Below are 17,221 nucleotides of genomic sequence, written 5' to 3'. Positions count from 1 at the left end.
TTAGTTCAATTTACGGCGATGTAGCTGTTAGCTGTACTTTGAGTAAAAAAATAACAGTTAATATCAAAAAAACACGCCCTGCTATGCACGAGAACTAGTGATCGCATTTCACAGGTCGAGGGAAGCATTACACTTATAAAAAATCGCGATATTGGTCACGGCGCCAACCTCAATACTGCCAACAATACGACTTGATTGACACGATATTAGCAACGCATAAATCACAGCATAGTGTTTCCAGACCGTTAGGTTCCCATACTTCTACGGTTGCTTCCTGCTACCACGCTCCATGAAAAAGTCCACTGTCAATTGAAGATTGTTGTTTATATTTGCATCAAAAGCATAGAGGCAGATAATGTTAGCGAAGAATGAAAGGAGCCCATCATTCTTACGGTACAACAATGCAAATAAAATTCGGTGTGATATGCAGAAAACGACGTTTTTGCGAACGAATGTGCAATAAACGTTCGGGTTAACCGTTGGCGTCGAGGTTGTCCTCAAATGTAGATGAGGAAATTCAGTTCGGTGCAGCTAGTTCACTGATGGTAACTAATTAAACCGTTGAATGCGAAAAGACTGAGTTCAGGACAAAACTCAATAGGTGGTCACATTATAACTGAATTGAGATTAAAAAACGGGTATTAAACACGTCAGCGAAATGTGGAAGCTGTTCAAAGTCGTTTCAGGTGTTACAGTTTTCTTCAATTTGTAACGAATATATGAAGTGTACAAACCTCCGTCAGTGAGGAAATTTAAATTGTGTAAAGTAGGACTAAACATTCATTCTTTTGACTATCGGAAGAATTAAGATGCAAATTCTAATGTTTCCATCTGTATATTAACCTAAAAAGAACAGACTGCATAGTGAATGTTATTTGCATAAGGCCTAAAATCACGATGTATTTTCTAACGAATGACACCATTTTGACATTTTTTGACATAAGTAACATAAAATATTAGACACCCAAAAAAGGGAAAACTTTTACTGTTCATTTCTGGTTTATAAATATTTTAACTAATTTGGGGATTTTAAAGAGCCTGTTAAAATTTACATGCCTAACATATCTATTAGTTAAATTGAAATCACTTCCAGCATATGCTATTAACGTAGCCGTAAGTAGTAATTGATAATAAATAGGTTGTGTTTTTGTTGTCAGATTTAAGTTTTCTTGTATTGCGGTCCCAAAGGAAGGTGAATTAACAGTTAACACAATTGTGTTAGGTGAAATAAAACACCGTGCTTCTATCAAAATAACAATTGCGCTGAATTTGAATAGAACTATAAAGTTTTCTAATTGCTGTTATTATTACCATGAAAATCACAATTACTGGATGTTTTGAGTTCTAAAAGACAATCCAGATGATAGTTTTAAACATCGAGTCATTTTTTATCATTTTTTCGCGTATTATCCATTCACGATCTTTATATAGTAAAGTACGCTTTGATATATTTTTTTTAAGTTGGATAAACTGATTTGAAGATTTAGTTTTTTGTCTGTCAGTAGTCTGATTGACATTTGCTTTGAGCTGGATTGCCACTTTTCTACTTCATTTATTAGATCAGAATTATTAGAGGCAAATTTTTTAATCAAGCAAACAAATGTTTTAATTTTGTCAGCATAGATAATTTGTCATGACAGATTCACAGATCATTGCGACATTATTTAAAAAGAAAATGCCTAAAATAGTTCTACTGCAACAAAAAATTGCAATAAAAAGATATTTTTTGGAGTTTCGAAAAGACAGGCCCGATCTTACTTTCGAAGAAGTAACTATGAGGGTCTCGAACATATTTTCTGTAATGTAAAAATGCGCTGCAAAATATTTTTTATTTTTTTTTCTCATAAGTGGGAACATCAACTGTGGCGAAAATTTTATCAACAGGGGAACAAAATTTAAAAACATCACTATCTGCCAAGCGAAAACCAACGGATTTATTTACAAATTATATGTTTCGGAAAGACCTCCAACGACAAATTTGGCAACTTAATGAAAAAAAAAACCGAATATATTTCACTGTAGATACTCTTTTGGTATATTCTAGGGAACAGTTGGAATTTAAAGGGGGGCGAACCACATGATACAAAATTCTTAAGTCAATGGGTTATAAACACAGAGAAGTAAATGGTCGCAAAATTCTATGTGAACAAAAACATGTCGTTGCAGTAAAAATTACTCTTTTGAGAACATATTTACAGTTTCTAAATTCTTGTGAAAATTTGACTTTCGTGTATTTGGATGAAACATGGATCTATCAAAATGGTTCGTCCATTCGTCGCTGGGTTCACGATACTGATCTAAAAAGCAATCCCACCAAAATTAAAACTGAAGGATCAAGGTTTACTATTCTCCACGCGGGTTGTTCAACGGGGTTTTTGGATGGTTGTGACAATTTTTTAAGTTCAAAAAATAACGATAGAGACCATCATAAAACGACGGACGGGACAATTTTTCAAAATTGGGTGGTTAATCAGCTAATTCCTGCTTTGGCAAAATTGAACCAAAAATGTGTGGTGGTTTTAGACAATGCACCGTATCATTCGGTTCAGTTGGATAAACCACCCACTTTTTCTAGTAAAAAATGTGAAATGCAGGAATGGCTCTTTAAACATAATCTTGAATTTGACAAAAAAATTTCGAAGAAACAGTTGTGGGATTTAATTAAACTCTTCAGAAACAATAGAAAAAAAAAGATATTTGGCGTGGGGATTTTGTAAGAACTATTACAACAAGCATATAAATTCTCAACCTTCATTAAAAAATAGGGTGGAGAATTTATGGCTTGAGGCGCTTTCTAAATGTACTTCAAACATGTGGCAAAATTTTTGTAAACATTGTGAAAAACTTATTTTGGCAGATTGGGAAAAAAATCTGGGAAATTTTTCGTACGAATCTATACCTCCTTTCATTATTTCGCTAGGTGAATCCGATTCAGAATCTGAATTTGAAAATGACGGTGATGATACAGATTTTCACAGCGAAATAATGGAAATGGAGTGAATTGTAGCTTGTCGGGGGGTGATCTTTTTACGCATGTTTCGTCTTATGTGAAAAACTACCTGACGTACAACAAAATAAGTATAATTTTAGTTAGATCATCTACGTTGTTACTTTGTACCAAATTTTAAGCATTTTCATTTTTTTTTGTAACTCTCCATGGACCTGGAGAAGGCGTATAGTAACGTTCTTATTAATAAACGTTTGGAAGTACTTAGTAAAAGCAAATAAAGAGCACTTACGTAAGCATTAGTAACAGCTATCTAGATAAATCGTTCAATTTAAGTCCGGAAAAATGTTTCAGGAAAGCTAAACCCACCAAACCACTAGAGCAAGGTTGTTGTCTTTTACCAACCCTTTTAGTAATCTTAGAAAAGTGAAAAAGAAGTTGGAAGATCTGGAAATAGGCTATTCACAAAGGTCGAAATTTCCATTTCTAAGAAGAGTGGGCGAGCAGAACGAACTGATGATTGAGAATTAAAGATAAGATGCTAAATGTGGCATGCGACAATAGTCGTATGTAGAACCCCCATTCATATAAAAACAATGTTTAAGTGAAATTTTAGTACTTGTTCCTTACATATGAAATAAACACTTACAAAAAGCCGAATAACTTTTTAAATAGCGTAGAGTTTTATGCTTTCTAAGAAATGGATACCGTTGACTTGGTCATTGCTACTGAAAACTGAAAGTATTGGCAACAATGTTTATATTTCTGGCATATTTTTTAACCTCTAATTTAATAAAACATAACCTAACGAAAAAAGTTCAGGGAATGTTTATTCTTCTGCGCCGAATACCAACAAACTCACTAGATTTTCATGGCCAACTCTACTATATAAAGATCGTGAACGGATAATAATTTATAGCATTTTCTAGATTTCATGTAAAACTTGAATCATAGCTATTTTTTTCAAGGAACAATTACTGTCAAAAATATATCCAGAAAAGTAAGAAAGTATTTGTCGACATACCTTTGGTTTTAACTCATTGCTGAGGAGTGAGGAAACACACAAAACAACAATTTATTATTTTTTTCACAACCACACGTCCACAAAAATTTATCATACGTGCTATGTCTATTAAAATATGTATGAAAGTCTCCCGTTTTGCCATGAATACATTGTTTTATTAATAAATCAGGGGTGGCTCTCCTTAAATTAACCACTACAACACTACAAAATGAACTCCCGTGGTTGAATTATTGCTAGCGGTCACTGTTTCAAATGCGACTCGATTCTAATGGCACCGGTGTAGACAAAAACTCCAAATGAGTCATGATTGGCTGTCTGTTTTTATCGAGACCTTATCAACAATACAAGATCATTAGATGTAACTTCGGTGAATTTTTTAAATATTGAACATTATTCTTTTCTTATGGCCAGTGTGCTTGTACTTGTGCCCTTTTATTTACTGTAAAATTTTATGTGGTATTCAGCTATAAATTTCGTCGTACTATGTGTGAAAAATTGGTTTAAAAAATTAGTTAACTCCTTGAGTCTCTGTGCTGTTAAAAATCATTTTTCTGAATTTTCAAACTCTTTAAACTGTAATTTTAATAATAATGAAAAAACTTTCAGAGTTTAAATAATATATTCGTAGTCACTGCTACACGTGTTTCGGTACACAGTACCGTCTTCAGACAGAAGAGATACTGGGGTTTTAATGTCTGGAAATAAATAGGTACAATAGATTTAATACACTAATGAACGACCAAACCGAAATAAACAAATTTCCCTTACTTAACATAAATTTGTAAACACTATTGTTAAATCAGGTACAAATTCACGAATATATTATTTAAACTCTGAAAGTTTTTTCATTATTATTAAAATTAATATGGAGTTTAAACACGTATCAGCCTCATCAATACAAATCTTTAAACTGTTTTTCACGAGTAGTTTCAGAATCTGTTCGAAATTTTGTTTCAGTTTTTTAACAATAACATACTTTCTTAGCGATTTGGCAATTAATATTCCGCAGAAAAGCCAGCTGGCTGTAATGTACGCCGACGACACCTCGTTTTGTGTTAAAGTAGGTAAGAAAGAAAATGAGGATCACGTAATAAAGTAGAATTGGCAAGTCACTGGTCTGCAGCTAACAAATTAGTTTTATAAACAAAGGAAAAGCGGGAAGTAAGAAATTCCAAAATTGTAACATGGCATTGAAGAGGAAATGAACAAAATAAAGATTAGGTTCTCAGGTTTACACTTTAAAAGCCGCTGTTTCTGGAGTTAACATGTTAAAAACATCTGCAGTAAATTAAATCTAAAATACAACAAAATAATGACATTATTCTCTGTGATAGACAATAAAAAATTACTTTATCTGTAAAGAAAGAGATTTCTACATATCTGACGTTCTCCGAGATGCGAGAAAGCTTAAGAAGTCGGAAAATTGTGTAATACATTTTTACAACTCTTTTCCTCTTATGTGGATTTTTAAATTTTATAAAACATTTTGAAAAAAATTGTATGTTTATTAGGGTGATTCAAAAAAAAAAATAATTTTTTTTTTTCGTGCAAAGAGGTTCAAAAGTTTCTTTTCAACGTAAAAAAATACCAGTTAAAATTTGAGCTCTTAATATTAATATTAAGACCGTCCGCATCGCGTTTTTCTATTTCCCATAAGAATAACATGGGAAAATTTTTGTTTGCACCTTCTGATTTTTATTGCTAGCCCGTCGTGTGTCGTGAAAAAAATTCAATCACATATTTTTATAGAGAATTGAACGCTCTACAAAAAGTGTCTCCTATGATTGTGCGAGAAACCTGATAGTTGAAGAGTTATTTTAGGCTAAAGTTAAATTTATCCAAATTTTGACGTTTTTGATGCATTACAATAAATTTGATGGTCTTATTGGAATAAATCACCACAAAAATTTATACACATTTTAAATTTAGTTTTTTAAACAATAATTGTTTATAATTTTATGCTATAATAAGGCCAGTAAAACTCTTTCCGAACATTTTCAGCATCAGTGGGTTAAAAAATCATAGTCAGGTTTCTCGCAAAATCATAGGAGACACTTTTTGTAGAGCGTTCAATTCTCTATAAAAATATGTGATTGAATTTTTTTCACGACACACGACGGGCTAGCAATAAAAATCAGAAGGTGCAAACAAAAATTTTCCCATGTTATTCTTATGGGAAATAGAAAAACGCGATGCGGACGGTCTTAATATTAATATTAAGAGCTCAACTTTTAACTGGTATTTTTTTACGTTGAAAAGAAACTTTTGAACCTCTTTGACACGAAAAAAAAAATTATTTTTTTTTTTTGAATCACCCTAATGTTTATACATGGAAAGAATGTCACGTGGAAATTTGTTTAATTTGAATGAGTTATCTCCTCAAAATAGAAGACTAACATTTCTAATTTAAGCCACAATATTATTATTTTTATTCTTATTTGATCATAATTAAATAAATACGTGGGTATTCCCAAATTTTCTAGAAAATGAGGTTCTTAATTTGCTCAATAAAAAATTGGTAGAAGGCTGTAAGTATAATCCGACAAACAAATCCAGCTCTTCAAAAAAATTATTACAATTGATTTTACGATTTTCGTTTTGTGATAACCGCTGTAAAGTAAAAACCAGAGGTATAAATAACACCCCTTATCCTTCAGCACTAGGTAATAGCAGTCTGAAGCTCAAGTGTTTATTTATGTTTATACATTGAAAGAATGTCACGTAGAAATTAGTTTAATTTGAATGAGTTTATCTTCTCAAAACAGATTATTAATTAAACCGCAATCGAACACAATGTCCTAAAAATTCTTTATTTGTCATTATTATTTTGTCATTATTATTATAAAGACGTGTTCTTCACATTTTCGAGAAATGGGCTCCTTAAAGAAATCGCGCGTCTTTGAACAATTATAAATTTGAAAAATTCGAACGACATAAAATATATTTAACGAACAGTTTAACTCATAGGAATTACACGGTCAACTTTGAGTATTTATGTTTATAGTTCAAAAGAATTCGAATTATTTGCGGTGTGATATGGCTATAATTTTCGAGTAAATGAGGTGAACTTGATTTGCTAAAAAAAATGTAACGAGGATGGGAATGACATTGGAACCTCCCTAGCGCATTTTTGTAAAAAAATTGTGATTATAACTAAGCGCGGATTCTTAAACTGTAAGTGTAGAAGTATGTGATTTTATAAAATTTAAAAAATATTTATTGTTAAAAATTTTAAGAAAATGGCATCCCGTTTTTAGTGAGGATAATTAGATAAATTTTTGTTAGCATTTAACCATCCACAATATACATACAAAATTTGGCCACAATCGGTCCGGTAGTTCTGGAGATTACGTGTCTAATAAAAATTGGATACAGACAGACAAACAGGCAGACGCAAACGGGAGACTACTTTTTTCTTACTCTAGAGGTCATGAAACGTCGAGAAAATATAAAAGTGGCCGAGGGTGCGGTGGACTCGATTACTGTACTTCCTGAGCTTGCGCTCGGGAAGTAAAGATCCTTGAACCAAATTTTTCAAAGTATTAAACTTCAAAGTTGAAGAATCAACTTAATTAATTAAGAAAATTCTGTTATGTTTTAATATGAATTTAATTGCCAATTTAAATTTCGATAAATAATGTTAAAAATGACAAAGTGGATCGTATTCTAGTAAGTTATATTAAATTTACACAGCAGTTCAAAAGTTTGGTGCAGGGATTTTTTTAACCATTTTTTTCGAGCCCTCCTGTATATGTAAGGAGTAACTCACTTTTTATTCTGACTTGCCCGTATTTCGGGCAATAAATCTATTTTTATTTCTACTGGATATTCTAATAATGTAATTTTACTATATTTTCCAATTTACTAAAAAAAATCTTCTTTTGTTACGAAACCGTGGTCCCCAATTTTTACCAAGCGGGTTTTCTTTATCAGTGAAGATTTTTGAATCGACCACCGGTAGCATTGTAGACCAACAATTATTTTTGAAAGGAGGAGCTATTTACCAGTGTTGCACCCTAAAAATCTTCATATATTAAAAAACAGTTGTAACATTAAATTATTCAAAAACAATTATTTAAACACAAGTTTATTATTTTTTAATCACTGGAGAAGCGAAGCGAGTGTTTAAAAAAATTTGAGCGCTCCCCGATACCGGTTTGACATGACAAGATTTCAGACTATTTTTAGCAAAGCCGTGTTTAATGAACACGAAAACTACTGAACGCACTCAAGACATGACTAATGAACCCAAACGCATCTTCGGCCCGTGTTTAATGAGTCCAAGGCCACGGATTATGAAACTATGATTAAAACATCGTTTAGCGTCGTGCATTTACGTTCGTTAGTTAAACAAGGATTTAGAGACGGGAATAGGAAAAAACTTTGGCGTTGATCAATCTGAAAATTCAGTTTATTGATTTTTTTCTTGTTTATTAATTCCCAAGCGTATTATAACAGGATCCATTTGACGAAGAACTACCTGAATGTTGTCTTGATGTTTCATGACCTCTAGAGTATGGAAAAAATAGGTCTCCTAATCTCTAAAACTGCTGGATTCATTGTTGCAAAATTTTACGTGTGTTGTAGGGATATCATGTAAATTTGTCGTGTATTTCATCTCCACTAACAATTTGGCGTAGTAAATATTATTTAAATTTTTATAAAATAATGTATTTCTAAAATCTCCACAAGTGTGCTAAAATATCATTCAAAAAAGTTTTGTGATTTATTGAAGTCAGAATATCACCCAAACCCTTTTAAATCAACTTCTATTTTTTTTTTACAGAAAAACTTCTTACATCTGAGGGCCGAGAATTACGACGCGCCCTTTTCTCCCTCAAACAAATCTTCCAAGAGGATAAAGACCTCGTGCACGAGTTCGTCCAAAACGACGGATTATCATGCTTAATCAAAGTCGGCTCAGAAGCCGACCAGAACTACCAAAACTACATCTTGAGGGCTTTAGGTCAGGTGATGTTGTACGTCGATGGGATGAACGGAGTAATGGAACACAACCAAACCATCCAATGGTTGTACAGCCTCATCTCGTCTAAATTCAGACTGGTGGTCAAAACAGCCCTGAAACTCTTGCTGGTCTTCGTGGAGTACACAGACTCCAACTGCATGCTTTTAATCAAAGCTATCCAAACTGTGGACTACGCGCAGGGAGTTTTACCGTGGTATAACATCATGAAGCTGCTTAAAGACTTCGACTCCGCTGATACCGAGCTGTTGATTTACGCCACCACTTTGATCAACAAAGTGCTGAATGGTGTCCCAGACCAAGACACCTACTACGACCAAACCGACGCTTTGGAGGAGCAAGAAATCGAGCGAATTATCCAGCGATACATGTCTAAACCTGGAACTGACTTGGATTTGCTACAGCAGTTCCAGATTTATGAGGCCGTTCTTCAGTACGAAGACGGCGAAGAAAGCGGAGGGACTCCCATTCGGCATTTGGACGAAAGTATAAGAAAGACCTTGAGAAACAGGAAGTCCATGTCTGAGGCTAACGAAAGAAGGAAGAGTCGAAGACATTCTACTGGTACGGCCCCTAATAATCATCCCCCTTTGAGTAGGAACAAGAATAATAGGTCCGTCCAGATGAACAGGGAGGATGATAATGAGTCTTCTAGTTCTCAGTCTTCTGAAGTTAACACTTCTCAACTTAATGGCTGTTATAAGGATAGTATTAAAGGTGAGTTTCGTGCGTGCTGTGGCGGTGTGCTCACGTGTGGCTTTGCTTAGCAACTGACGCTGGCGTCACGCCTGCTTTACGAAGGAGGAGGGAGAGGGCGGAGAGACAGAGGAGTTTCATGAGGGAGCAGCAGGAGTCTGCGGCGCTTTTGAGAGGGCCGTCGCAGAACGAGGAAGACAAAAATGAGAACGAGCTGGGTGAGTAGGCTTAGCTTGGCTTTTCAAACACGTCTAAAATTTTTGTTTGCTTATTTTTGATTGGAATTCAGCTTCGAGTAGGGTTTTTGTATACTAATAAAACTTTTAGGGAACTACACCAACGCCCTCCAGCAACGCATCACCAACGGCAACCTCAACCTCAGCCGCAAAGACATTACTCCTTTGATGAACGCAGTCAACAAGCTCGACTCCGAAGAAAACCTCACTAAACAACCGTGGATCCTTTACAACGACGATGGTAAACCCCCCATCGACGATAACACCGAAAACACGAACGAAAACGACCGAAACGTGCTCCTCCAACTGAAGCGGGAGAACACAGTGAAAGATCTAACCCAGAAACTCGCCAACCAAAACATCCTCCACAGTCCCTCCGACGAAAACAAGCCAAACAGGATAGGCGACATGACGGGACTCATCTCCAAAGCCAAAGAAGGCCTTGCCAAGTCCAAGTCCAAAGCCGACGTGATTAAGAGTCCCACCTCGGAGAATGTTCCGAAGTTAGAAGTGAAGAAGTCCGAGAATGAGCTCAGATGGGAGGAGTTGGTTGCGAATTTGAATAGACCGCTGAATTTGTGTGATATGGATTTTACTGATCTAGTGAGCGATGACGAGAACGATATTCTGACGCCGGTGGCTGTGGTAAACGGAATTCCGCCACCCCCACCTCCGTTGAAGGAGAACGGGGCCCCGCCTCCTCCCCCTCTTTCGGCGCCGCTGACCAATAAGGGACCGCCACCTGTGCCTAATCCCCCGGTATTCGGGATCACTTTACCAAGGGTGAATAAACAGTCGGAGACAAAGATACCGATAAAGAAGAATAAGAAAACGGTTAAACTTTTCTGGAAGGAGGTTCGGGAGGATGCTTTATGTGTTGCTAAATTGAAAACTGGGTTTATCTGGGATGAGCTGAAGCCTGTTACTGTTGATACACAGAAGTTGGAACATTTGTTCGAATCGAGGGCCAAGGATCTGATCACGAAGGTAAGGTATAGAGTTAGGGTTTTCTGGTACAGGAGATCTTCCAATCATTTCTTTGGTGGAAGCATTTCTACGAATTTGAAGCTTCATTTTATGTAATTATTTCTTTTTTTCTTTGGTGATCCGCACCTGGCATGGCCTCAGGAGGTGAGTCATTCAGTTGGGTGGTGATGGCATAGTTATGCATTTTGTTTTTTGCACTACCCTGGCTGTTACAGTGTTACCAACAAAACGAAGCGTAATTTAAACATTCCCCTAATAGTGATTTTTTATGACAGAAAATGTGTTTCATGATTTAAAAAACCCAAAATATAACTCAGGCGTTTCGCTGACGAAACAAACAATTTCTGTAATAAAGTAACCTAATGGTGGCAACGTCGTTGGCGAAACGCGTCACCCCCTGTATCAAGTTTACGTGTTTTTGACGTTTTTATTTGTTAATGTGAAATTAAACGAAAACTTCAATGTGTGTGTGCTCTGTAAAAATATACTTTTAATTTACGCTTCGTAAAGTCAACAAGTAGTTGGCAGCACTGTCGTAGATATCGTATACTGGCCCTTGACACCTCCCTTTATTTCTACTTCTTTACTAGGGGAACTCTTAAACTTAACCTTACATTCTTGCAGTAGTGCTACCAGAATGTCAGGTTGTGGCATTGCATTTACATTGGTGTGCTTGATCAAAAATTTAGCAAAATCTAGGGACAAAATTTGCTTTTTGGGCCACTCTATTGTTAATTATAATCTCTCCAGACTGAACGAACTGTCTTGAACTAGTCTAGAGCATGGTAAATGGTTGTGGTCACCCTTTCTATTCACCCCCCAAAACTATCACAATATTAACACTCAAACCCCTTCAGAAACAACAAGAAATGAACAAAAACAAAGAAATCATCGTGCTCGATCCGAAACGTTCCAACGCTATCAATATAGGCATGACCAAGTTACCCCCTCCACGTTCCATCAAGACCGCCATCTTGAAAATGGACGCCACCATCATGAACCGCGAAGGTATCGAGAAGCTCCTCACCATGCTGCCGACGGAAGAGGAGAGGTCGAAAATCCAAGAGGCTCAAGCTGCCAATCCAGACTTGCCTTTAGGTAGCGCCGAACAGTTCCTTTTGACTTTAGCGTCAATTTCGGAATTACCGGCGAGGCTCAAACTGTGGGCTTTCAAGCTAGACTTCGAGAACTCGGAGAGGGAGATCGCAGAGCCGTTGATGGATCTCAAGCACGGAATAGAGATCTTGAGGGCGAATAAGACGTTTAGGGGGATTTTGAGTACGTTACTCTCGGTGGGGAATTTTTTGAACGGGAATGAGGTGAAGGGATTCCAAATTGATTATCTTGCCAAAGTACCTGAAGTCAAGGACACGGTGCACAAGCACTCTTTGCTGCATCATTTATGCCATATTGTGATGGAGAAGTTTCCGGATGCCACCGACTTGTATTCAGAGGTACGTTTTACTATTTTTGGAATGTTGAAATTTTATAGGGGGTTTTAGATTGGTGCTATCACCAGAGCTTCCAAAATCGATTTCGATGAGCTTTCTCTTAATATACAAAGACTAGAAGCAGACTGCAAAGCATCATGGGACCATTTGAAACTAATCGCCAAACACGATGGATCCACTATGATGAAAGTGAAGATGTCCGATTTTCTAGCGGATTGTGCCGAGAGGATTATTCTTGTTGGAATTATACACAGAAGAGTTATGAACAGGTTTGATGAGGGGGTGTTTGGTGTTGTTTTGGTTAATTTTGGTTTTTGCAGATTTCATAAGTTCCTACTATGGTTAGGGATTCCTTTGCATCAAATATCTGATACTAAGCCTAACGAGTTCTGCAGAATAGTGTCGGAGTTCGCTTTGGAGTATCGGACTACGAGAGAACGGGTTTTGCAGCAGTTGGAGAAGAAAGCCAATCATAGAGAGAGGAATAAGACCAGAGGGAAAATGATAACAGATGTACGTATAAGTGTTCTTGTTCGAGTTAATTACATTTTTCGAGTTGACAATTAGTTAGTGAAATAATTTAAGGTTATGTTTCATTTCAATTTAACTGACAGTGGTGCATACTGGACTAAATGCGTTTTTCATTCAAAATTTAAAAAAATTATGACTAAATGTGAAATAGTGTTATTACTTTTGTTCCAATATATCGCTTATACTGAAAGTTTTCATTAAAAAGTCGCATAACGCTTGAAAGTGGGGTCCAAAACAAAAACATGTAATACTTATGCTGTGCCAGTTTTATACGTTACCGTAGCACCGATAGTAAACAACCCTAGCCGTAATTTATAATCTAAAATTGATTACACCAAAAATTTATAAAAGAAAAACAGAGTTCTTTGTTTATCAAAAAAATTGATCGAAAGTTATTTCGACAAAACTTCCGTCGCGTGTAATAGAAAAAAAGACATTTGGGACCCCCGAGAAGGTTTAACATTAAAAAAAAAGATACTTGAGGTCCCCGAGAAGGTTTAACATTAAAAAAAAGAAACTTGGGGTCCCCGAGAAGGTTTCACATTCTTAAAAAAAGACATTTAGCGCCCCCGAGAAGATTTTACATTTTTAAAAAAGACAATAGGGACCATTGAGAAAGTTTCACATTCCTAAAAAAATACATTTGTGGTTCCCGAGAAGGTCTTACATTAAAAAAAAGACATTTCGCGTCACCGAGAAGCTTTTACATTAAAAAAAAAGACATTTAGCGCCCCCGAGAACGTATTACATTTTTAAAAAAGATAGTTGGGACCTCCGAGAAGGTTTCGTATTAAAAAAAAAAAACATTTGGCGCCCCCGAGAAGGTTTTACATTTTGAAAAATGACAGTTGGGACCCCCGATTAGGTTTTACATTCTTAAAAAAAGACATTTGGGGCCCCCGAGAAGGTTTCGCATTCTTAAAAAAAGACATTTAGCGCCCCCGAGAACGTATTACATTTTTAAAGAAGATAGTTGGGACCTCCGAGAAGGTTTCGTATTTAAAAAAAAAACATTTGGCGCCCCCGAGAAGGTTTTACATTTTGAAAAATGACAGTTGGGACCCCCGATTAGGTTTTACATTCTTAAAAAAAGACATTTGGGGCCCCCGAAAAGGTTTCGCATTCTTAAAAAAAAGACATTTAACGCCCCCGAGAAGGTTTTACATTTTTAAAAGATAGTTGGGACCCCCGAGAAGGTTTCATATTAAAAAAAAGAAACTTGAGGTCCCCGAGAAGGTTTCACATTCTTAAAAAAAGACATTTAGCGCCCCCGAGAAGATTTTACATTTTTAAAAAAGACAATAGGGACCATTGAGAAAGTTTCACATTCCTAAAAAAATACATTTGTGGTTCCCGAGAAGGTTTTACATTAAAAAAAAAGACATTTAGCGCCCACGAGAACGTATTACATTTTTAAAAAAGATAGTTGGGACCTCCGAGAAGGTTTTACATTTTTAAAAATGACAGTTGGGACCCCCGAGAAGGTTTTACATTCTTAAAAAAAGACATTTGGGGCCCCCGAAAAGGTTTCGCATTCTTAAAAAAAAGACATTTAACGCCCCCGAGAAGGTTTTACATTTTTAAAAGATAGTTGGGACCCCCGAGAAGGTTTCATATTAAAAAAAAGAAAGTTGAGGTCCCCGAGGTTTTACATTTTTAAAAAAGACAGTTGGAACACACATTCTTAAAAAAAAAACATTAAACGCCCCTGAGAAGATTTTACATTTTTAAAAAAGACAATTGGGATCCCCGAGAAGGTTTCACATTCTAAAAAAAAATTGGCGCCCTCGAGAAGGTTTTATATTTTTTTAAAAAGACAATTGGGACAACCGAGAATATTTCACATTCTTAAAACAATACATTTGGGGTTCCCGAGAAAGTTTTACATTTTTAAAAAAAGACAGTTGGGACCCCTGAGGTGGTTTCACATTAAAAAAAAGACATTTGGCGTCCCCGAGAAGGTTTTACATTAAAAAAAACAAGACATTTAGCGCCCGCGAGAAGGTTTTACATTTTTAAAAAAGACAGTTGGGACCCCGAGAAGGTTTTATATTTTTAATAAAATACAATTGGGACCACCAAGAAGGTTTCACATTCTTAAAAAAATACATTTGGAAATCTCGAGGTTTTACCTTTTTAAAAAAGGCATTTGGGACCTCCGAGGAGGTTTTACATTAAAAAAAGACATTTAGCGCTCCCGAGAGCGTTTTACATTTTTAAAAAGTACAGTTGGGACCTCCGAGAAGGTTTCACATTTAAAAAAAAAACATTGGGCGCCCCTAAGAAGGCTTTATATTTCTAAAAAAGAAAATTGGGACCCCCGAGAAGGTTTTGCATTAAAAAAAAGAGACATTTAGCCTCCAAGAAGGTTTTACATTTTTAAAAAGACAGTTGGGACCCCGAGGTTTTATATTTTTAAAAAATACAATTGGGACCACCGAGAAGGTTCCACATTCTTAAAAAAATACATTTGGATTTCCCGAGGTTTTACATTTTTAAAAGACAGATGGTACCCCCGAGAAGGTTTAACATTAAAAAAAAGAAACTTGAAGTCCCCGAGAAGGTTTCATACATTTGGGGTTCCCGAGAAGGTTTCATACATTTGGGGTTCCCGAGAAGGTTTTGCATTTTTAAAATAGGCAGTTGGGACCCCCGAGGCGGTTTCACATTAAAAAAAAGGCATTTGGCGTCCCCGAGAAGTTTTTACATTAAAAAAAGACATTTAGCGCCCCAGAGAACGTTTTACATTTTTAAAAAAGACAGTTGGGACCTCCGAGAAGGTTTCGTATTAAAAAAAAAAACATTTGGCGCCCCCGAGAAGGTTTTACATTTTGAAAAAAAGACAGTTGGGACCCCCGAGAAGGTTTCGCATTCTTAAAAAAAGACATTTAGCGCCCCCGAGAAGGTTTTACATTTTAAAAAAAGACAGTTGGAACACCTGAGAAAGTTTCACATTCTTAAAAAAAAACATTAAACGCCCCAGAGAAGATTTTACATTTTTAAAAAAGACAATTGGGATCCCCGAGAAGGTTTCACATTCTAAAAAAAGATTTGGCGCCCTCGAGAAGGTTTTATATTTTTTTAAAAAGAAAATTGGGACCCCCGAGAAGGTTTTACATTTTTAAAAAAGACGTTTGTCACCCCCAAGAAGATTTTACATTTTGAAATATAGAGGGACGTTTTATCACGTTTTCGAGAAATAAAATCAATAAAAAATTTGTTCATTTGTCATAAACATAGATAATACACGATGCGAGAAAAAAAGAGAAGAAAAAAGAAAAAAACGAAAGGCCAAATTTGCAATGGTAAATCGTGCATTATGTTTGAGCAAAAATTTGGGCGGTTAGGGAAAAACTCAAAACGGACTTGTGCAGCACACTTACGGGACTATATTATTGTATAATAGTTAAATCAAATAAACATAGAATTCTTTGAAATCACGTCATCAAACTGTTGGTGGGGATGTTTAGCAAAATTTTAATTAGCATTTAACCTTCTTCATATATCATCTAATATATATACATACAAAATTTGACAACAGTTTCGGAGATTACGTGTCTAATAAAAATCGATAGACACCAGACAGATAGAGAGTCGGAAACGGGAGACTACTTTTTTCGTATTTTGGGGATCATGAAACGTCGAGATAATTTAAAAGTGGCCATTCGTCCGATAAAAAAGTATTATTTAAAGCGTAAAGATCAGTAATACACTAGGTATAATTCAAATAAATAATAATAAGAAAAACAATAATACATTGCGAGTAAAACATTAATTAAACACCAGCTCACATTTAAGTTGGCAACAGTGAAACTTTTAAGTCAAGCACCAGATTCGATTGGTGGATTTCGTAGCACCAAATTTAAAATATGGCAAAAACAAGTTTAGTAATTGTGTATGGATGCTCTATTTTCATATAATTTTTAACATTCACTTTTTTTTTTTGGTCACGTTGACAACATATTTAAAATTTTATTATGGCATACCTGATTGTCAAGATGAAATTTAGGACACCAAGACATGTCATCACGCTTATAAAGCGCGCTCCTGTCAAAGTTGACAACTGTGAATTGATTGCCAATAATTTCAGAATTACCAACAATTTTTTGATAATGTTAAATGTTTTTCCATGTTTATTTATCTACAAAATTAACTACCACCATTTTTAAGTCCAATGTCTGCTGTTTAGACAATAATTTAGAAACTTTCTTCCCAAATAACTAATGTACCGTGTGATTTCTTAAAAAATTTAAATTTCTGTCCTAGATGGCCATGACGCGTACGTCAGCAGTGCAATTGAAACGACCGACGTAAACATCATGGCTAACTACAGCAAAAATTTAAAAAATCACATGGCATATCTTA

General features: G+C 35.5%; 1 protein-coding gene across 7 annotated transcripts in view; it reads left to right on the top strand.

The window, feature by feature from the left end:
- Fhos (Formin homology 2 domain containing) overlaps positions 1–17,221 on the top strand; it is a 279,471-nt gene that overhangs the window by 258,614 nt on the left and 3,636 nt on the right. For 6 of the 7 annotated variants that reach the window (XM_064054589.1, XM_064054593.1, XM_064054594.1 and 3 more), the window contains 6 exons: positions 8,758–9,672; positions 9,723–9,869; positions 9,979–10,874; positions 11,732–12,328; positions 12,377–12,594; positions 12,646–12,838. In XM_064054589.1, coding sequence (XP_063910659.1) covers positions 8,758–9,672; positions 9,723–9,869; positions 9,979–10,874; positions 11,732–12,328; positions 12,377–12,594; positions 12,646–12,838 — 2,966 coding nt within the window. The remainder of the gene's footprint in view (positions 1–8,757; positions 9,673–9,722; positions 9,870–9,978; positions 10,875–11,731; positions 12,329–12,376; positions 12,595–12,645; positions 12,839–17,221) is intronic. The other variant, XM_064054591.1, reaches the window with a different exon arrangement.

The sequence above is a fragment of the Zophobas morio genome, unplaced genomic scaffold, assembly GCF_036711695.1.
Source record: "Zophobas morio isolate AGI-343-1 ecotype UQ-CSIRO unplaced genomic scaffold, CSIRO_AGI_Zmor_V1 ptg000012l, whole genome shotgun sequence".
In the NCBI taxonomy this organism is placed as follows: Eukaryota; Metazoa; Arthropoda; class Insecta; order Coleoptera; family Tenebrionidae; genus Zophobas; species Zophobas morio.
The sequence above is the reverse complement of the archived record's forward strand: the minus strand, read 5'-3'. Positions and strand labels throughout refer to the sequence as shown.